The sequence below is a fragment of the Rhipicephalus microplus genome, chromosome X (genome assembly GCF_043290135.1).
Source record: "Rhipicephalus microplus isolate Deutch F79 chromosome X, USDA_Rmic, whole genome shotgun sequence".
NCBI classification, from domain to species: Eukaryota; Metazoa; Arthropoda; class Arachnida; order Ixodida; family Ixodidae; genus Rhipicephalus; species Rhipicephalus microplus.
In genome coordinates this window covers 370,817,257-370,839,650 of record NC_134710.1, presented here as the reverse complement: position 1 = coordinate 370,839,650, position 22,394 = coordinate 370,817,257, and the positions used below count along the sequence as shown (strand labels likewise).

General features: G+C 43.7%; 2 protein-coding genes and 2 non-coding genes across 4 annotated transcripts; 3 read left to right on the top strand and 1 right to left on the bottom strand.

Moving 5' to 3' along the window:
* The first annotated feature begins 4,411 nt into the window (after positions 1-4,411).
* Positions 4,412-4,493, top strand: TRNAS-AGA (transfer RNA serine (anticodon AGA)). The gene has a single exon. It is a non-coding gene; the product is annotated as a tRNA-Ser (tRNA).
* Positions 4,494-17,136: 12,643 nt separating this feature from the next.
* TRNAS-AGA (transfer RNA serine (anticodon AGA)) lies at positions 17,137-17,218 on the top strand. Its single transcript has one exon. It is a non-coding gene; the product is annotated as a tRNA-Ser (tRNA).
* A 975-nt stretch (positions 17,219-18,193) lies between these two features.
* On the top strand, positions 18,194-20,216 carry LOC142777302 (uncharacterized). Its single transcript, XM_075881609.1, has 2 exons — positions 18,194-18,879; positions 19,612-20,216. The coding sequence occupies exons 1-2, from the start codon at positions 18,215-18,217 to the stop codon at positions 20,210-20,212; spliced, it is 1,266 nt and encodes a 421-aa protein (XP_075737724.1). The 5' UTR covers positions 18,194-18,214; the 3' UTR covers positions 20,213-20,216.
* A 50-nt stretch (positions 20,217-20,266) lies between these two features.
* Positions 20,267-22,187, bottom strand: LOC142775379 (uncharacterized). Its single transcript, XM_075876743.1, has 3 exons — positions 22,162-22,187; positions 21,357-21,507; positions 20,267-20,602 (listed from the first exon to the last, which is right to left on the bottom strand). Exons 1-3 carry the CDS (start codon positions 22,185-22,187, stop codon positions 20,267-20,269), a joined length of 513 nt encoding a protein of 170 aa, XP_075732858.1.
* Between the last annotated feature and the right edge of the window lie 207 nt (positions 22,188-22,394).

Here is a 22,394-nt window from a genome sequence, read left to right as displayed (position 1 = left end):
GAGCGAAACAGAAGTTGAGAAAGACTATCAATAGGGTGCGCGCTAGGTGAATTATGGCGTAGCAAGTGCCAGAAAGGTGAAGACCATTAACGATGATGACAGTTTTTGCGAAAGCGTTTTGGCATAACAGAAATAAAGAACTACGCAGTAAAACGTGCTGTGACTAATCTACTTCTCAACGTACGTGGTTAATTGCAAGCCCTCTTCATTTATTAAGGAATATTAGGATGCAAAACATGATGAATAGAGCACGCCCCGGCAAAGTTATTGTGTTGCACGCGCTTGACGCAGCTTAGTTTTCAGGTCACGCTGTTAAAAATTTGGTAGATCCCTGGATCCTTGTAAATATCAAGGTTATGCAAATCATGCGAAAGAATATTGCTATGCTGCAATTTTTTATCAAGCAAAACGTTATGAAATGACCTAAAACATGCGTGCAAATGGTGTATGCGCAGATATATATTGAGTATAGAGGCATACGTTTTGCCTAAACACACATTTATAGCTGTGTAATAATGGCAATAGCTACAAGAGTAAAAGAAACACCAGAAGTGGTCACCTGATGCGTAGATTTTGTACTGGCAAGGGTGGCTGCCCAGGACACTTCTGCGTAAGTGAACTTCAGCAAGTGGCATTATAATACGAACCACCAGAATGGACGACTTCGTTTCACGGAGTCGGAAAGCTTGCAAATGCATTAGTCACCATGTCCAAGATAATAATAATCATTCCGCTGAATTCGTATCCGGGAAATGAAAATTGAAACTGCAGCAAGCAATGCATGGTGCACGCTTAAATTGACAAGAAGAGCATTGGCCATCGATAAACTGACCCATGCACACGTGTACCGACATTTATACACACAATCCTGCGTTATTGCTGGTGGGAGAATACGTTAAAAGAAACTCAAATAATTACGCTTGCTCGCTCTAATCGGACAGATTAGTTGAAAACTATCTAGAATGACTTCAGATATTCTGGCGCAGATCACGCTATGGTGTACACAAGTGCAATACACCAGACAAAGAAAAGATAGAAAGAGTTCGCGTGGCAATAGGAGTACTTATGTACTGTTTAAAATTTTGGATAGCTAGCATTGCCACCCCAATTAACATTTCATGAGCATTATGGTGCACTTGAAAAGCAGTTCCGAGACCTGGCGTGGCTCTTCTGTAAGATACTTTATTGTAACGCAAAATGCTGGGGTTGGATTCATGCAGGAACCCTGGCATTTATTCTTTGCCTTCTTCGGGTCGCCGCTGCCGATGAAAGCTTTTCTTCAAAACTTTCGTGATTTAACTATCAGCGTCTGTCTTCACTGTTCTTAACCGGCAATCATCTGTAGCTCATACCCAATCACCACAGCCCTGTATTTACTGGTAATAAAGCCCTTCACGGCATAAATGACAAGATTTTCACGTTATTCATCTCCTGACCAGCAAGACATCTTTGTCGAACCCTCGTACCCACTCATAATAATTCTCCTCTAACTCAAATTGAGGTGGTTATCACGAGAGCATCCAAACGTAAGCTGCTAGATAGATAGATACGTAGATAAAAAATTGGCAGACCCCACGCACAGTGGGAATGGATGATATGCGAAGCACGAATGAAAATGTTAACATATCGCTTAAAATCAGCACAACATTATTAGGTGGAGGTAAGTGATGTTGTACATGACCTCCGTGTCATGATTATCATGTTTGGATCTGTCGTTTACCTTCGTCATCTATCACGCCACGTGATACCAAATTTAGAATATGTGGAGCTAACGAAATGGCCGTGAGCGCGCCATGAGCGTGCTAGGTTGTGATGTTATTATATGACACGCGTCTCAGAATTATCATGTTTTCACCAGTCATATAATTCGTCATCCTTTGACGGCACAAAACACCAAATTCGGTATATGTGGAGCTACACAAATGGCCGCCAGTGAATCGGGAAGGGCCCAGTATAGACGAAGTAACATTGACACGCACACACGCTGGGCACAGCGACGCTACGTTAGCAAAACGCGAGCACTCTCTAGTCTGACGGCAGGCGCGAATGACATCCGTCGGCGCGGACCGACGGCAACCGGTGCCAAATGCGACATGCCACATTTCGCGCCGATGCGTTACCCAGACAACACTGCATTTCCCTCCTAATGTGACGGAGGGACGCCGGACGCGCTAAAACGCGCATGCGTCAAAGCAACGCAGTGCGGCATGCGCCTACGAGTATATGGCAGGACCGTCCCTGGCGTGGCAACGCCGGCATGACGCGACGAAATGAACGCCGGCGAGCACGCACACTACGTCACGTCGAAATGTATGGGCGCCTTGACTGTGGCATGTATGCATGTTCGCACATGACACGCATCTCATGATTATGATGTTTGCACAAGTCACATATTTTCGTGATACATTGGCATCACGTAATACCAAATTTGGCATATGCCAAGCTAGCGAAACGGCCGTGAGCACATCATTCCTGTGGCATGCAGTCATGTTATGTGACACGCATGTCGTGGTTAACATGTTTGGATGTGTCATTTACCTATGTCGTCCGTTCGCGTCGCGTAATACCAAAATTTGTACAGGTGAAGCTAGCGAAAAAGCCATGAGCTCACCATGAGCGTACACTATAGCATGTAGTCATGTGTTTGGTTGTTGCATAACACGCATCTCATGTTTATTATGTTTGCACTAGTATCATACATTCGTCATTCATTCACTTCTTGTAATACCAAACTTATATAAGTGAAGCTAGTGAAACGGGCGTCAGCGCATCATGAGCATGGCATGTAGCCATGTATATATAGTTACACGACACGCATCTCATGATTATCATGTTCGTATCAGTCACATACCTTCGTCATATATTCACCTACTGTAATACCAAATTTTGTATGTGTGACGCTAGCGAAACCGTCGCGAGCGCATCATCAAAGTGACATGTAGTTATGTTATTAAATGACACGCATGTCATGATATTCATGTTAGAGGCTGTCATTTTCGCTATGCAATCTTGTCATACCGTCCAGTTTTGCAACATGCCATGTGAACGAAACCACCGCAAGCGCTGCAGGACCATGAAATGCAAATCATGATATTCAACATATATATTTAGTGATTTTCGAGTTATGATTAGTCAAATATTTTCTTGATACAGTTATGTTATGGCATACCATGTTTGGTCTCGATACCATTATTGAAACGGACAGGAGAGCTAATAGTCTCAAGCGGCTAGATAGATAGATAGATAGATAGATAGATAGATAGATAGATAGATAGATAGATAGATAGATAGATAGATAGATAGATAGATAGATAGATAGATAGATAGATAGATCGATAGATAGATAGATAGATAGATAGATAGATAGATAGATAGATAGATAGATAGATAGATACGCTTAAAGTTGCAGAAGTTCGCTAAGATATGCGTCGCAATTAAACTCTGAAAGCACCTGCAGTGCGCAAAGAAATGCTACGCACATACAATAGCCTATACATTGTCCTCTGAGGGCTACAGAGACTTAACATAATCAGATGCCAGAAACTTTGTTCAGCGAAAGTCGCTAAAGTATGAAAAATCAACTCTGAAATCCCTGACGTTTGGTGCAGTAATTTCAGCGCCAAATTCAAATTTGAAATAATAATCTTGGATTCTCTTTTAGAATGACTGACCACTGATGGTGACAATAATGGCATGCCAGTTTTCTGAGTAAAATTACCATTTCAGATCAATTCAATGTTCGGCTTGAGTGTTCCATTAAGGTCGAACAATACTTCTTTCTTTTTTTTTTTGTTGGGTCATTGTGTGGGGAAGAGCTTCAGTTTTAGCGGGAACTTTTCGTAGAAAACTTCACTCTGACAGACAAGCCTTTACGCCTTCACAACCATAACCTTAAAAAGTCAGAAATCGCTGGCATGTTTAATCATATACTCTGGGTGCCTGATCGAAAATATATACTGAAGCAGCCATGGCGTAGAGGGCATGATACTACTGAGAAAGTGAAGCCATACTATAACAAAAACTTTCAGTTACCAGGGATATTGAATATAGCACATTACGCGCTGTCTTTACTCAAAGTATTCCAGAGGAATCGCAATTCATTTCACTCAAAATGGTTGCAAGTTGGTAAATCGAGGCTTGCGAAAAGTGTTGAAGACGTTGAGAACGTATTTCTTACAACACGTTTGAAGAACGTATATGCTGCTTAGAATAGTTTTCCTCAAATCTACGGCATGGTTCAAGTTCTTCTACTTGCATGCACTGCAACGCGAGTATTGCTGGTAAGTCATCTCACACACAAAAAAAGAAAGACGTGAAATGCGGCGGAAACGGTCGCAAACAATAGAAGAGGAAGCGCTTGCAACATAATCCACACCTATCAGGCACGATTCTATAGCGTCAGCCAGTACATGCAGTCGTGGCCGAGCGGTTAAGGCGATGGACTAGAAATCCATTGGGGTCTCCCCTCGCAGGTTCGAATCCTGCCGGCTGCGTTTGTTTTTTTTTTCTGCATGATTTAGTGCACGTGTAAAGGTATACCCCATCCTCTCGGACACATATATTTTGTTTTTCTGTTGTGGCTGAAGACACTGTGATCATCGTAAACACTGCCGAATTATGCTGTAAGCAATAAAATCAAATCTGCTCAGATATTCTAAACGAAGTTTTTGAATTCATTGTTATATACTTTAAGCAACTATAGGCATGCTAAGTATTCCAGCGGTTTCTAAGAACAGCGTCTAGTTGCCACGGTGTTGCCAATGTCTCTTTTCACCGTTCCTCGGTATGAATAAAGTGTTAATTACTTCTGGCATATTCTCAACCAGTGGCATTGGAGCTTTCCAGTTGAATCACGTCTGGCTGGTGAAGATGCGAAGCAAGGATGACAAAGATGCATTACTCAAAACAGGTGGACTCCAAGTCAAGGGTGGCTTCTGTACTATCATCGACCTTATCCAATATTATGTAACCGTGAAAATCCACTGGGTTGACATTGCGGTCTCGAATTAGAGCATTCGACAAGCGTTAGGTGAGTTTGGTGAAGTTCTGGAGGTTTCCAACGACAACTGGATCGTCGCGGACTTTGAACACGCGATATCGACGACGAGGGTGGTGCGACTGAAACTGAAGGAAGGCGTGGTGCTAGAAGACTTGCCGCACCTTTTTAAGATTGAAGGGGGCACCGTCCTTCTTGTGGCCCCGGGTCGGGCACCGCTTTGCCTAAGGTGTCACATGCAAGGACATATACGAAGAGACTGCCAGACTCTTCGCTGTGGTGTATGCCGAGTGTTTGGACATGAAAGTCAAGATTGCGTCAGGAGTTATGCCAGAGTTATGAAGACTGTGCTGCCAACAGACGACACCCAAGATAATCTAATGGACGCCGAAGAGGCTGAGAAGTTGGCCCCTGGCAGCAACGCCGCGGGACCCGAGTCCACGGTTCAGGCAACTGGAGAAGAGACAGCGGACGCGACAACGCAAGACGGCAAAGACTCAACGAAAGAATCCGAGGAGTTGGCCGCAACAGGTGGCCAGCAGTACATTCAAGAATCGATGGAGGAAGATATGGGTACCAGTGGCGAGATCGCTACGCCAGGAGCCAGCACAAAGTCTCCGTAAGCGACCACAGGACGCGGCAAGCGTTACCGAGTGGAGAGCACGGAACGCAACCTGAAACGCCCAGAGTGTCTGTGGCATCGCGTCACGGGCGCTAAGAGTAAAAAATATGCCCTCGAAACCCGGTCGGCGTCTTCGTCGCCAGTTCAGGGACAAGATCGAGACGCGTAAGACCCCGGTTTTCCCACTGCACGGTATACGAGACACGGTAAGCGCAGTAGTGTAGTTTTCATCTTTGTCATCAACATGGCTAGCATGACTTCGCCTTTACGCATTGCTACGCTGAATGTACGTGGTCTAGGAAAGCGTCGCAAACAGTACCAGTTGAAACGCTTGATGCAAGAAAAAGACCTTGACTTGCTCGCGGTCCAGGAGACTAAAGTTAGTACTGAGGACGCGACTGATAGCTTGGTTGCGGAATTTTCATTGCGGTACAATGCGTGTGTGAGCTATGCAGTGAAAGCATCAGCCGGATGTACTATTTTTGTCAAGAACTCTCTTGGTATTGTAGTGGGAGAGGTCAAAAGTTGCCTACATGGACGTTTTGTTTTGTGTGACTTTTGTTACGGGAACACTAAATTTAGAGTAATCTGTGTATACGCACCAACAAATTTGAGAGACAGATGTTTGTTTTTTCGGGAAATGCAAGGGTACTTTGAATGTCAGAAATATGTGATTCTGTTGGGTGACTTCAATTGTGTTTTGACCCGAGAAGATTGCACGTATACTGCTAAATTAGGTGATGAAAGCGTTGGTTTGCTTAGAGACAGCCTTAATAAGTACTTTTTACATGACGTAGCTCTGTTTGCGATGGGTGGCAGTCGCCAACACTTCACACATTTTCAAGGTTCGAGTCACGCACGACTAGATCGAGCATATGTTTGTTCTGAGATAGTACCTTTATGTCGAAACTATGGCGTTTATGCTGTTTCCTTGAGTGATCATTGCTTAGTTTCGTTTGAGATAGGTAGAAAGTGCAAAAAGAAGGTTGCATGGGAAACATGGAAACTGAATACTAAGATAATTACGCACGAAGGATTTGTAGATAAGACAAAGAAGGAAATCGAGAATTTTTTCAAAAACGCAGAAAGGAGTGCCACGGAAAGATGGGAATAATTTAAGCAAAAGACAAAAATGAACGCAATAAAGTGTGGTTGCTATATGCAGTATCAAGCTCGAAAACAGGAACGTGAGCTACGGGCAGAGCTAAATGATTTGGTGATTATTGAAGCAGAAAACCCGGGCTTATTCACACATCAACTACAGGTTGACAAAAACAAAATTGAATGTCTTGAAGAAGATAAATATAAAGGCGCAATTAAACGAGCAAGAGCTGAGAGATACCTCGTGGGTGAAGCCACGACAAAGCGAGCCTTGTCAAATCAAAAAGCATATCGCGAGCTCACGACATACTAGAGATAGAATGGAACGGTAAAATATTGAGAGAACTTAAAGATATTATGAAAGCTTTCGAAAACTATTATCAGGACTTGTTTGCTTATCGCGAACCAAAGGAGCCGGGTTTTGTAGATGAGTTCTTGATAGAAATGCCGACACTTAATGCTGAGGACACAAATTTATTGGAAATGTCTATTAGTATAGGGGAAATTGAGAACGCTATCGATGATCTTGGCATGGGCAAATCAGCTAGTCCAGATGGCATTAATGCCGCCTTTTACAAGGCGTTCAAGGAGGGTATGGCCGCCGCATTGCATGAGGTTTTTTCAGAGTCTTTAGATCGTGGAACTCTGCCTCCATCGTTTAATCGGGCACACACCGTGCTGATTCCTAAAGGGAAAGAGCAACATATTTTACGCAAGGTGACAGGATACAGGCCAATCACGCTAACAAACGTAGATTATAAAGTTTTTATGAAAGTTCTGGCTAGTAGGTTGCAAGGAGTTATATACAAGTTGGTCGGGTCACATCAGACTTGCGGCATCAAGCGTAGGAGCATATTCACGAATATTCATGTTGCCAGGAGCATTTTGGAGTATTGTGACGCTGCGCTTCTAAAATTAGCTATGTTGCAAATTGATCTAGCCAAGGCTTTCGACATGGTTCCACACAATATACTTTTCATGCTAGCTGAGTACGTTGGTCTTGGTGCGATCATATGTAAAGATATTAGATTGGCATACAAAAATTCAACCACAAATTTAATTGTAAATGGAGAACTTTCACAGCGCATACAAGTACTTTCCTCCATGCGCCAGGGGTGTCCTTTAAGTCTTTTGCTCTTCGCTCTATTTTGGAACCATTGTGTCAGAAAGTGATTCACCATGCAGGGATGAATGGTTTCAGGTTGCAGTCATGTGAAGTGCGTGTTTTGGTATACGCCGATGATATTGCCTTTTTTGCAGTTGATAGAGAGAGTGTCACTTCGTTATTAAAAGTCACTCAAAGGTTTTGCGACACGAGTGGAAGTTAATGAACAAAGAGAAAAGCATTGGTTTATGGCATGGTAATTGGGACCTTACGCCCAGTTCCTTTGGAAATATTCAGTGGCTCACGACGCCTAGTCGTTACCTAGGGGTACCATTGGACAGGTATCAAGACAGTGAAGCATTTTGGCTTGGAAATGCTGAAGAACTGCGCGCAACCGCCGAAGGATGGGGTGGTCGTGGCTTATCAATTTTCTCTCGGTCAGCTGTATGCAACGTGTTTCTGGCTGCTAAAATTATGTACCTTTTGCAAGTACTTAGTTGTACGCGTAAAAGCATTCACTAAGTCCACAGGATATTCGCCACGTTCATCTGGAACTCTACGTGGGAGAGAACATCTAGAACGAACTTGTTTCGGCGAGTTAAGCAAGGAGGGCTGTCTCTGTGCCATCTGTTTCTTAACCAAGTAATATCACGTTTCCTGCTCATTAGAGACCAGAGAGACTCTTTTTCACGTTCTTTATTTAAAACAACGCTGTTACACCACATGCCTGACTTCTTTGTATCTTCAGACACGCGAGAACGACACACCTTGTCACCGTTCTTGCGCGAAGTTGTGTTCTCATATCGTTTTTTAAGGGCGAGGTTTTCAATAGATTACCTAACTAATGTGAAAAGAAAGCGCCTTATGAAAGACCTAATACAGAATGTTTTTCCTGTGCCCCTGTACCCTTCAAGGTATGAAAAATCATATGGTCATGACGTACTAAAGTGAGTGAAAAACATGTGTATACCACCCAATGTGTAAACCTTCTCTTAAACTTCATGCGGGAACCTTGCCAGTTAAAACGTGGCTTGAAGAGAGAGGGATGTACGTACCATGGGGAAGCAGCTGTCTCCTTTGTAACAAACCTGAGACCATTGAACATGTGTTTGTTGATTGTAAAAACGATATTTTCTTTTGGGACATATTACAGAGGTCTTTAAAAAAAGATTTACCACTTACTTCATATGGAATTCGTTTTTTGCCTTGTGATAGTTTTGTGCAAAATTTGATTGTTATATTTCTGCTTGGTCTTCATTCGGTTTGCGTAGTATGCTATCGTACAGACACTGTGATGTGAGAGTTCTATCCGTTAATGAGTGTTTCGTGGAAGCTGTTAAAAAAGTGCGAGATGTGTATAAGACTACCGACTGTGTTGAAGATGTAATATCTTTGTTTGACGCGTTATCACGCGTGAAACACGTGTGATAGTGATTGTCATATTAGCTTGACCTGTAGTCAAGAAGGCAATAAAGAAAAAAAAAGTAGGCATGGCCGAGCAGTTAAGGCGATGTACTAGAAATCCATTGGGGTCTCCCCTCGCAGGTTCGAATCCTGCCGGTTGCGTTTGTTTTATTTTTTCTGAGTGAGTTAGTGCACTTCTAAAGGTATTCCCCATCCTCTCGGACACATATTTTTTGTTTTTCTGTTGTGTCTAAAGCAACTGTGATCATCGTAAACACAGCCGAAGTATGCTGTAAGCATTAAAAGCAAACCTGCTCAGATATTCTGAACGAAGATTGTAAACTCATTATTATATACGTTAAGCAACATTAGGCGTGCTAAGTGTTCGAGTGGTTTCTAAGAACATGGTCGAGTTGCCACGGAACTGCCAATGTCTACTCTCGCCGTTCCAGGGTAAAAATAAACTGTTAATTACTTCTGGCACATTCTCAACCATGGTATACGGGTATGTGTCACACGTGTCTGCTGAAAAGAGTTTGGCAACGTACATAACGAGATTATCAGACTATTCATGCCATGACGAGCGAGTCATATTCATCTAACATTTTTCCCTCCCATACAAATTCTGGTTCACCCCAAGTGAAGGGGGAGATCACCAGATTGACCAGACGTGCGCGGCAAGATCGATTGATAGATAGATACGTAGATAGACACACTGGAAGTACCTGCAGTACGCAAATAAATGCTTTGCAATTAAAATAACACCCCGCCGCGGTGATCTAGCGGCTAAGGTACTCGGCTGCTGACCAGCAAGTCGCGGGTTCAAATCCTGGCTGCAGCGGCTGCATTTCCGATGGAGGCAGAAAAGTTGTAGGCGCGTGTGGTCAGATTTGGGTGCACGTTAAAGAACCCCAGGCGGTAAAAATTTCCGAAGCCCTCTACTGCGGCGTTTCTCATAATCATACGAGAGTTTTGGGACGTTAAACCCCACATATAAATCAATCAATTAGAATAACTCAATCAGTTTTGTCACGCCACGTCAAACCATCCACAGACCAACTGTCTGACTGAGCATGTCAATAGGACGCTCATTAACATGCTCGCTATGTACGTTGATTCCCAGCATAAAAACTGGGAAGAAGTTTTAACGTTTATAACCAACGCCTACAACACTGAGCTAAAAGAGACCACCGGCTTTAGCCCGTTTTACCTGCTCTACATGCGTGAGCCACGTTCTATCCTTGACACAATTCCTCCCTTTTCAGAGGAAGAAAACCTACACTTGAGGAGACATTCTGTCGCACAGAGGAGGCACGGTGCATTGCGCGTCTTCCGACTTTCGCAACCCAAGACCGTTCGAAGCCTCGCTACGATAAGCGACATCGACATTTGTCGTGCAGCGAAGGACATAAGGTGTGGCTGTGAGTATCACACCGCAAGCTTGGCTTGCATCAGAAGCCTCTGGCCCGCTGTACAGGTCCCTTCGTAGTTTTGTCGCGCCTTAGTGACCTTACGTACGTGGTATCACGCCTCACATCTTCTGGTCATCGCTCCAGGAAAAGTGATGTCGTACATGTGACCCGATTGAAGCCATACCACGCGCGACGCTCACTAACTCACCCAGTGGGCATCGTCTGCGATGGACGAATTGATACAGAACTTTCCTTGAAGTGGAGAAGAAAAAAAATGGTCCCGTATCTGCATGGTAATTGGCAAACGACAAAGACAATGGACGATTGATGCGTGGCGTTTAACGTCCCAAAACCACCATATGATTATTAGAGACGCCGAAGTGGGGTGCTCCGGAAATTTTGACCACCTGGGGTTCTTCAACGTGCACCCAAATCTGAGCACACGGGCCTACAACATTGCCGCCTCCAATCATCGAAAGACGATAGTCTTGCGTGTGGAGCGAGTGAACAAATCATTTATTCGACGTTCTGCACAAGGAAATTGGTGAGTGGTATTCTGGAGGCGCTGCGTTGGATTTCCTCGAGCGTGCTGCGGAGGCGAAGGAGCGCATCAAGTCACTTCACACGTGAGGAATGAGCGCTTCCTGACCGTTTTCTAGAAAACGAAAACGCGCCGCTTTGAGACGGGTGTGCGCGCCCGTCTCAGAGACGATAGGGGTTAGACCGCAAGGCGACGGGTAGGTGCCACCACCGTGTCGTCCTAGCAAAGCGTTGGAAACACCCGCCTTTTTGTGCAAGCGTTGCATGGTCAGCGCAGCGTGATAAATGATACGGTCATTAGAATTACTTATATATGCTTTTTCTAGCAAAAGACGTACATACAGAATATATACGTGTTGTTATGGTGCCTCAGATGTGCGCAATAATTGGTTTTTAAGTGAGGATTGCACAAGAATGAACGCTGAATCTTGAGCAACATTGGTGGGTGCTGCGGATGGGGTAGGCCATTTGGGGTATCGGCTAGTGCCGTTTCGAATACCCAGAACCGTTAAGGGTGGACAAACAGACAAGTGTATAGACAGAGAGACAAAAATTTTGGCGTCGAAGATACGCGAGAAGGACTAACTTCTTTAAAAAGAAGTGACCGTGTTCTGTGCCAGGCCTTCTTTCGGCAAACATTCATCATAATGCCTGTACAATAAACATCGCTCCCTATAACGATATATATATATATATATATATATATATATATATATATATATATATATATATATATATATATATATATATATATATATATATATATATATATATATATATATTCGTGTATGTGTGTGTGTGTCGTCTATTTCTTCCTCTTTTTTACCTTTAAAATTTTCTACCCATTATATATATTATTTCCTTTTTATATTCTTTTTTTGCCTTTTTTCGAGTTTCTACTTTCTTTTTCTATATTTCTCTCTTTCTCTTTATGCTATAACCTGTTTCACTTCTTAACCTCGTTCTCACCCACTGCAGTCACCTTTCCCACCACTTTTATGTACTTTATTATACGCTTAGCCTCTGCTCTACGAGCACGCCTGGATAGCCGAGTGTTCACTATGACTACCCAGCTTATAATCCAGCCTAATTACGAAATTATTTCGCCAAAGCTTTTTCTCTTTCTTTATCTTGATATTTGTTTGTTTCTCTCGCTGTGTATGCTTGCTCTGTTACCCATCAGAGTTATTCCATCTCTCGCCGGACATATCGGCATAGCAAGAGAGTGCGCTCGATGCGGGAATGCTGAGCGAAACAGAAGTTCAGAAAGATGAAGAAGAGGGCGCGCGCCAGGTGAGTTATTGAGTTGCAAGTGCCAGAAAGGTATAGACTATTAACGATGATGACAGTTTTTGCGAAAGCGTTTTGGCATAATGAAAATCAAAATCTCCGCAGTAAAACGTATTGTGACTAATCTACTTCTCAAACGTACGTGGCCAAGTGCAAGCCTTCTTCATTTATTAAGGAATATTAGAATGCGAAACATAATAAATAGAGCACGTGCCAGTAGAGTTATTGTGTGGCACGCACTAGACGCAGCTTAGTTTTCAGGTCACGTTGTTAAAAATTTGGTATACCCACGGATTCTTGGGAATATCATTGTAATGCAAACCATGCGAAAGCATATTGTATGTGCTGAAATTTTTATCTTGCAAAACGTTATAAAATGACCTAAAATATGCGTGCCAATGGTGTATGCGCAGATATATATAGAGTATGGAGGCATATGTTTTGCCTAAATACTCTTTTATATTTGTGTACCAATGCCAATAGCTACAAGAGTAATAGCAACACCAGAAGTGGTCACCTGATACGTAGCTTTTGTACTGGCAAGGGTGGTTGCCAAGGACACTTCTGCATAAGTCCACTTCAGTAGGTGGCATTATAATATGAACCACCAGAATTGACGACTTAGTGTCATGGAGTCGGAAAGCTTGCAAAGGCATTAGTCACCATGTCCAAGATAATATTTGTCATTCCGCTGAATTTGTCTCCGGGAAATGAAAATTGAAACGGCAGCAAGCAATGCATGGTGTACGCTTGCATTGGCAAAAAGAGCATTGGCCATCGATAAACTGATCCATAGACACGCGTGCCGACATTCATACACGCGGAGTCGAACAATCCAGTGTTATTGCTGGTGGCAGAATACGTTAAAACAAACTCAACTATTTAGGCTTGCGCGCCCTAATCGGCAGATTAGTTGAAAACTATCTAGAATGACTTTAGATATTCTGGCGCAGATCGCGCTATGGAGTACACAAGTGCAATACACCAGACAAACAAAACATAGAAAGAAGCTCGGGTGGCTATTGGAGTACATATGTGCTGTTTAAAAATTTGGATAGCCAGCATTGCCACCCCAATTGACATTTCATGAGCATTATGGTGCACTTGAAAAGCAGTTCTCAGACCTGGCGTGGCTCTTTTGTAAGATACTTGATTGTAACGCAAAATCCTTGGGTTAGATTCATGCAGGGACCCTGGAATTTATTCTTTGCTTTCTTCGGGTCGCCACTGCCGATTTAAGCTTTTCTTCAACACTTTTGTGATTTACCTATCAGTGTCTGTCTTCACTGTTCTTAACTGGCAATCATCTGTAGCTCATACCCAATCACTACAGCCACGTATTTACTGCTAAGAAAGCCCTTCACGGCATAAATGACAAGATTTTCACGTTATTCCTCTCCTGACCAGCCAGACGTCTTTGTCGAAACGTCGTACCCACTCATAATAATTCTCCTATAACTCAAATTAAGGTGGTTATCACGAGAGCATCCACAAGAAAGCTGCTAGATAGATAGATACGTAGATAAAAAATTGGCAGACCCCACGCATAGTGGGAATGAATGATATGCGAAGCACGAATGAAAAATGTTAACATAATGTTTAAAATCACCACAACATCATTAGGTGGAGGTCAGTGATGTTGTACATGACTTCCATGTCATGATTATCATGTTTGGATCTGTCGTTTACCTTCGTCATCTATCACGTCATGTGATACCAAATTTAGAAAATGTGGAGCTAGCGAAATGGCCATGAGCACGCCATGAGCGTGGTATGTTATGATGGTATTACATTACACGCGTGACAGAATTATCATGTTTGCAGCAGTCATATATTTCGTCATCCATTGACATCACATAACACCAAAATTGGTATATTTGGAGATACCCAAACGGCCGCGAGCGCATCGGGAAGGGCCCAATAGAGTCCAATGTAGCATTGACGTGTACTCCCGCTGGGCTCAGGGACGCTACGTTAGCAAAACGTGAGCACTCTCTAGTCTGACGCCAGGCGCAACTAAAATCCGTCGTCGCCGCCCGACGGCAACCATTGCGAAATGCGACATGCCACATTTCGTGCCGATGCGTTACCCAGACAACACTGCGTCTCCCTCTTATTGTGACGCAAGGGCCCGGATGCGCTGAAACGCGCATGCGTAAAAGCAACACAGTGCGGCGTGCGCCTGCGAGTATACGGCAGGACCGTCCCTGGCGTGGCAACGCCGGCGTGACGCGACGAAATGAACGCCGGTGAGCACGCACACTACGTCACGTCGAAATGTATTGGCACCATGACTTTGATTGATTGATATGTGGGGTTTAACATCCCAAAAGCACTACATGATTATGAGAGACGCCGTTGTGGAGGGCTCCGGAAATTTAGACCATCTGGGGTTCTTTAACGTGCACCCATACCTGAGCACACGGGCCTACAACAATTCCGCCTCCATCGGAAATGCAGCCGCCGCAGCCGGGATTCGAACCCGCGCCCTGAGGGTCAGCAGCCGAGTACCTCACCTTGACTTTGGCATGTATTCATATTCGCACATGACACGCATCTCATGATTATGATGTTTTCACCAGTCACATACTTTCGCAATACATTGGCGTCACGTAATACCAAATTTGGCATATGTAAAGCTAGCGAAACGGCCGTGAGCACATCATTCGTGTAGCATGCAGTCATGTTACATGCCACGCATGTCGTGGTTAACATGTTTGGATGTGTCATTTACCTATGCGTCCGTTCGCGTGGCGTAATACCGAAATTTGTACAAGTTAAGCTAGCCAAATAACCATGAGCTCACCATTCGCATATACTATAGCATGTAGTCAAGTTGTTGCTTGTTGTATAACACGCATCTCATGTTTATTTTGTTTTCACCAGTATCATACCTTCGTCATTCACTCACGTCTTGTAATACCAAATTTAATATAAGTGAAGCTAGCGAAACGGGCGCTAGCGCATCATGAGCATGGCATGTAGCCATAAATATATAGTTACATGACACGTATCTTATGATTATCATGTTTGTACCAGTCACATACCTTCGTCATCTATTCACGTACTGTAATATCAAATTTTGTATATGTGACCCTAGCGAAACGGCCGCGAGCGCATCATCAAAGTGACATGTAGTCAGGTTGTTAAATGGCACGCATGTCATGATTTTCATGTTAGAGGCTGTCGTTTTCGCTGTGCAATCATGCCATACCGTCCAGTGTTGCAACATGCCTTGTGAACGAAACCACCGCAAGAGCTGCAGGACAATGAAATGCAAATCATGGTATTCATTTTGTACATTTTGTGATTAACATGTTATGATTTCTCAAATATTTTCTTCATAGAGTCATGTTATGCCCTACCAAGTTTGGTGTCGATACTATTATCGAAACGGCCAGGAGAGCTATAAGTCGTAGGCGGATACTTAGATAGATAGATAGATAGATAGATAGATAGATAGATAGATAGATAGATAGATAGATAGATAGATAGATAGATAGATAGATAGATAGATAGATAGATAGATAGATAGATAGATAGATAGATAGATAGATAGATAGATAGATAGATAGATAGATAGATAGATAGATAGATAGATAGATAGATAGATAGATAGATAGATAGATAGATAGATAGATAGATAGATACGCTCAAAGTTGCCGAAGTTCACTAAGAAATGCTTCGCATTTAAAACTCTGAAAGTACGTGCACTGCGCAAAGAAATGCTGCGCACCTACCATAGCCTATACAATGTCCTCTGAGGGCTACAGAGACTTAACATTATAAGGTGCGGGAAACTTTGTTGAGCGGAAGTCGCTAAAATATGAAAAACGAACTTTGAAATCCCTAACAATTGATGCAGAAATTTCGAAGCCAAATCCAAATTTGAAATAATAACTCTGGATTCTCTTTTAGAATGATTGACCAGTGATTGTGACAATAACGAGTAAAATTTACCAATTCAGATCAATTCATTTTTCGGTTTGAGTGTTCCTTCAAGGTCGAACAATACTTCTTTCTTTTTTTTTTGGGGGGGGGGGGGGTTCTGGGTGTGGCGAAGAGCTTCAGTTTTAGCGAGAACTTTTCGTAAAGAACTTCACTCTGACAGACAAGCGTTTACGCCTTCACAACCTATATCTTAAAAAGTCAGGAATCGCTGACATGTTTGATCATAACCTCTGGGTTGCTGATAGAAAATATATTCTGAAGCAGCCACAGCGTAAAGCGAGTGCATGATACTTCTGAGAAAGTGAAGCCATACTATAACAAAAATTTTCAGTTACCAGGGTATTTTAATCTAGCATATTATGCGCTGTCTATAATCAAAGTATTCCAGAGGAATTGACGTTCATTTCACTTCAAAAGGTTGCAAGTTGGTAAAGTGAGGCTTTGGAAAAGTGTTGAAGACGTTGAGAACGTATTTCTTACGACGCGTTTGGAGAACGTATATGCTGCTTAGAATAGCTTTCCTTAAATCTACGGCATGGTTCGAGTTCTTTTACTTGCATGCACTGCAACGTGAGTATTGCTGGTAAGTCCTCTCACACGCAAAAAAAAGAGGGACGCGAAATACGGCGGAAACGGTCGCAAACAATAGAAGATGAAGCTCTTGCAACGTAATCGGCACCTAGCAGGCACAATCCTGTAGTAACTGGGAGCACGTGCAGTCGTGGCTGAGCGGTTAAGGCGATGGACTAGAAATCCATTGGGGTCTCCCCTCGCAGGTTCATATCATGCCGGCTGCGTTTGTTTTATTTTTTTCTGCATGAGTTAGGGCCCTTCTAACGGTATACCCCATCCTTTCGGACACATATTTTTTTATTTTTCTGTTGTGGCTTAAGCAACTGTGATCATCGTAAACTCTGCCGAAGTATGCTGTAAGCAATAGAAGCAAATCTGCTCAGATATTCTAAACGAAGATTGAAAATTTATTATAGTATACGTTAAGCAACATTAGGCGTGCTAAGTTTTCGAGCGGTTTCTAAGAACAGCGTCGAGTTGCCACGGAGTCGCCAATGTCTGTTTTCGCTGTTCCTGGGCAAAAATAAACTGTTAATTACTTCTGGCACATTCTCAACCATGGTATAAGGGTATGTGTCACACGTGTCTGCTGGAAAGAGTTTGGCAACGTACGTGACGAGATTATCAGACTATTAATGCCATGACGAGCAAGTCATATTCATCTAACATTTTACCCTCCCATACTAATTCTGGTTCACCCCAAGTGAAGGGGGCGATCACCAGAGTGACAAGAGTGCACGGCTAGATCGATTGATAGATATATACGTAGATAGACACACTAATACCCGTGACACACGGGCAAAAGTAAAGTACTTTGAAGTAAACCCCTTTTGTCGCCTAAGGGGACCATTTGCAGAAAGGAGTGGCGCTCATGACACACGGCACCGAACTACTGCTTTAGGCAGGGCCTCAGAAGAACGCTGCAGAAAAAATGGCGCTGTTTGTGGAAGGAGCAAGATTGGAAATATTAAAAAGAATCTGCGCATGTACATCACATTCAGTGACGCCGGAGCATAAAACCGTATTTTTTTATTGTCTGGTGGCTTATAAAGCGCATACCTGTAATTTTCTTTCGCTTTTTTGCGTTTTTAGCAGCAACATTAGTTCGTCTGGCAACTATGAACAGTCAGTGTTTTGCTGTTTTTTTTTTGTCGTGCTGTTTACATGGCTGCGTCCAGCTGGGTCAGTGACGGCGTGCCGCGTTTCATCGTGGTGCTGCGATGTCTCAGCGCAGAGACAGAGATAAAGCGACAGTTGAGGTGGGCCTGACTCTTGTCGCCCTCGGCTCCATCGAAGATGACCTAAACGCTGCGAAGGCAAGAGTGATGAGCCTCAAACAAAGACTCGTCATGAACAGCTTCATTTTGACTGCTTCCGCACTGTCCCCCCGAGCCATCAACCGCGAAAGGTGGGCCTATGTGCGCAACGAACGCTGGTTCGAAGACACATTGCCGTTATTAGGTTACGGCCACTTTAAGCAGTGTTTTCGAGTGAGCCCAGCCACCTTCCGTTTCATTGTGGACAGCCTACGCCCTTCGCTAGAGAGGGTCACAACTAATATGCGCGAGTGCATTGCGGTTGAAAAGGTGGTGGCCATCGGCTTATTCAAACTGCGCTCCGTGGCAGAGGACCGAGTCGTAGCCAGTGTCTTCGGCGTCGGGCGATCGACGGTGAACGGCATTTACAAGGAGTTTTGCGAAGCCATCGTTTCTGTCTTGCAAAGCGACTGGATCAAGATGCTGAGTCCATCTGAGATGGCCGAACACATTCGCGAATTCATGGCCGTCAGTGACTTTCCCCAAGCTGTAGGAGCCCTCGACGGCTGCCACTTCCCAGTTTCGCCGCCACAAGAACATGCCACTGATTACTATATCTACAATGGGTGGTAAGTTGATTTGGCTACTTTGGTAATTAACGTTCGTGTGTAAGGCATCGCACCTAAATATTCGAGAAATCCGCATGTGAACATGTGAAACATCCGCATATGAACCATTCCTTGTGTGCGAATTATAAGTTACAAGCTACCTATATGACTCACAAATTGGTCTCCAGCAACGTCAGCTTCTCCCTAGAATGTGCAGCCGCGCATGTTTCTTGCAATTACACGGATCCAATGAAGAAATCCTCGCTACAAGATTTCGAGAAAACAACAAGGTCTACTCAGAAAAAAAAGCCTGCTCAGAAAAAAAAACTTACTTGTGCACACAAGTAAGTGTCGTCAAACGAGAAGCTTGTTGCTAATCTCATTTGAGACCTTGGAGCCGCTGAAAAACTTTCTCATAATTAGAAACATCAAATAAGAATTGGCAATAGTACCTTGCAAAAGCCGTACAATGCTGCGAAGCGTTATAGTAACCAAGACGAGCATAAGTTGTGATCGAGATAGTTTACCCGATGTATGTACTGCTATCTAGACGTATGTGTGTATACGACTTCCACCTCTGAATAGTCTAAGCTAACGTGCCCATTTTTTCACCCTTGTGCCTTAGCAATCTGTTCATTATTTGTTCTCACCACATTGATATATTTGTGTCAATATCGCTAGCATTTTTTAAACCAGAGAAGTGTTCTTACCGACTTTGACTTGTGTTAATGACTCTTGTGTTAATTTTTACAGGTACAGCATTATTCTCCTGGCGCTTGTAGACCACAAGTACCGTTTCAGGTTTATAAATGTTGGTGCCTCTGGAAGATGCCATGACTCTCATGTGTATCAAATTTCGAGCCTCTCCGGCATGGTTGAGGGACCACTTTTCAAGGCTCCAGTTGTTACAATAGGAGGCGTTGCCCTGCCACCTCTGGTGCTCTGTGACCAGGCCTTCCCACTTACACCTAACCTCATCAAGTCATTTAGACACAACACCCCACTTAGTGCAGAGCAGAAAAATTTCAATTACCACATCAGCAGAGTGAAACGTGTGGTAGAAAACGCCTTTGGAAGGCTTAAGGCAAGATTTCGCTTCACATCGAAGAGAATGGAATGCGACATTGCAAATGCTCGCCTTGTGATTCGCGCATGCTGCATGCTCAACAACATTTGCGAGCATTTCAGCGATGCTGTTCAGCTTCAATGGCTCCAGGAAGTGAAGCAGTCCGACTCCCAACTGCCCCAACCAGAACGTGGCAGCGATTCACAGATTGGGAATGCAGTCAGTGTGCGTTCTGCACTTGTGGACCACTTCAGCGAGAGGATGCAGACCCAGGCAGCCCGCTCCTAGAATTTTTTTTTTGCGCTGGCATTTGTAAATAAAAAGAGTGACAGTTTTTCTGCCTCATTTTTTATTGATGAAATCAACGAGGGCATTTAAAAGCTTTTCTTGAAGCTGGAGGTGTTTAGATCTTAGCTCTACCTCAGTTTGCTGAGCCCGCTCCAGCTGCTCTCGTAGCATTTTTTGTTCAGCCAGCATAGCTTCTTGGAATTCACGCGCTGCGCTCAGTGGCCGCCGTCGCTTCCTTGCTGCCCGTGCTGCCGTACTTCTTGCAGGGCTCGGAGTCGACTGCGTGGTGGGTGCAGGTGATGGCGTCTGTTCATTTGGTGTTCCTGGCTCTGGCGTGCTGTTAGTTTCAGTAGCCTCGGAACTGACTCCGCTCTCCATTTCGTAGATCAGCTGCAAAGATTTAAGAGAAAACAGCTACAAAGATCATACAAAAAAACAAAAATTGATCTGAGAGGCAGCACACCACAATCGTAACTCTTGATAATTACATTGATGAAATGAACAGCACAATTGAGGATAAACTTTCATGATGCTGGTCAACATTGACCGATGCTGCATATTCAGGCTGAGGTCATACAAATGGTATGTAGGCTAGTTTAGAATATCATTAGCAGAATTATGCGACTTGCAGCGCATGTAACCAAATGATCTGGAAGCATTGGCGCATATGCATTCAATGTGAGTGGATCACGAAACGGTAGAGGTTAGGTAAACACCAAGATATTTTTATCGTGTATCATGTACATATTTGTGTTGTTTATATAGTACAAAAAGGTAGATGCAGTACGTTTGCAGCTAAAACAGACAATTTTACATTCAAAAACGTTAAGCTTCATTAGACAATTACACACCAAACAGAAACAAGTTCTAGATGTCGGTGGAGGACTTGGTGATCATCGTTAGCCTTATAGAACGATAGAGAATGCAGCCACATGCGAAAATGTTCATGTGTGAGTAAATATTGCTCGGTAAGACATTAATGTACATAAGCCATGATACATATTGTATACTTTCAGGTAAATAGAAAACTTCTGCGAGTCCAATTTGTTCAAAACATCAGCATATAAATAATACCGGCGTAAGTGCACTAGTACTTGTATTGATTGCAGGGAAAGTGCACAATGGTGATTTGTTCGTTACACACCTTCTCAACAGTGTCGCTACTGGTGTCGCAGCAGCTTTCCTCCATGAGGGACGGATCATTTATTGGCAGGCAGCCAATAAACCTCTTCAGCTCACTATAGTATGGCCACGTTGGTGGTGAGGAGCCTGTTGTGAGCTCTCGCTCAATTTTTCTAAAAAAAATCACAGTCGCTTTCAGTTATCAAGCAACATAGGAAGGCCCCATTATATTATGACCAGCACAGAAATATATAAATACAACCTATGCAAGTTTTCATCATTTTGTTGCTACCTTCGCTTACAGGTGATAAAATACAGCTGGCACCTAGCAACATGCTTCGTACACGACTCAGGGCACCGATCTTGAAAATTCGGCCTGACCGGTACAATGTTTGGTTACTTCTCAAGCATAAACACTCATGTGACTCGAGGCGGGGTAAAGGCTGGAACCCAGTTTCCGGCGCAGAAAGACACTTGTACCGCTTCTTACGAAGTGAACACGTTTAATTAACATATTTATACGTTTTTTTTTTAAAAAGAGCGCAGAGACGCGCCTTCACATGGCAAGAGTGTGCCAGCAAAGATCAGAGACAGCCGAGCGCACGCCCGACGCGCTTATCACCAAGGGTTTTTGTGGGACGCGGACCACGCATGGTAGGGACACCATTGAGTATCTGTTGCCGCGCACTCGCAGGTACCGTGGAGTCCCGCGTTCCTCGATATGCGAGGTGCCCATGCATGTCGGGTTTTACAGGCCCGATCTTAACACACACTAAACAAGCAAGCAGGACGCGCGCGACAACGCGTAGCGTGAGTGGCCGTCTTACCTGAATGTCTGTGTCAAGTTGTCCATTTCGCTGTGAACTTGCGCCCGTGTACGGGGAATACCGGCGTCGGTGAGGCTCTCGGCAATCGCCTGGTACACTCCACCGTTGTGCTTTTGCCCTCGCAAGGCGTCCAAATGGTCCTCCCATAGCTTTATCAGCGCCCAGGTCTCCTTTTCAGTCCACTGGACACACGGTTTTTTCTTCACCGACTGAGCCGACTCCATTGTACAAAA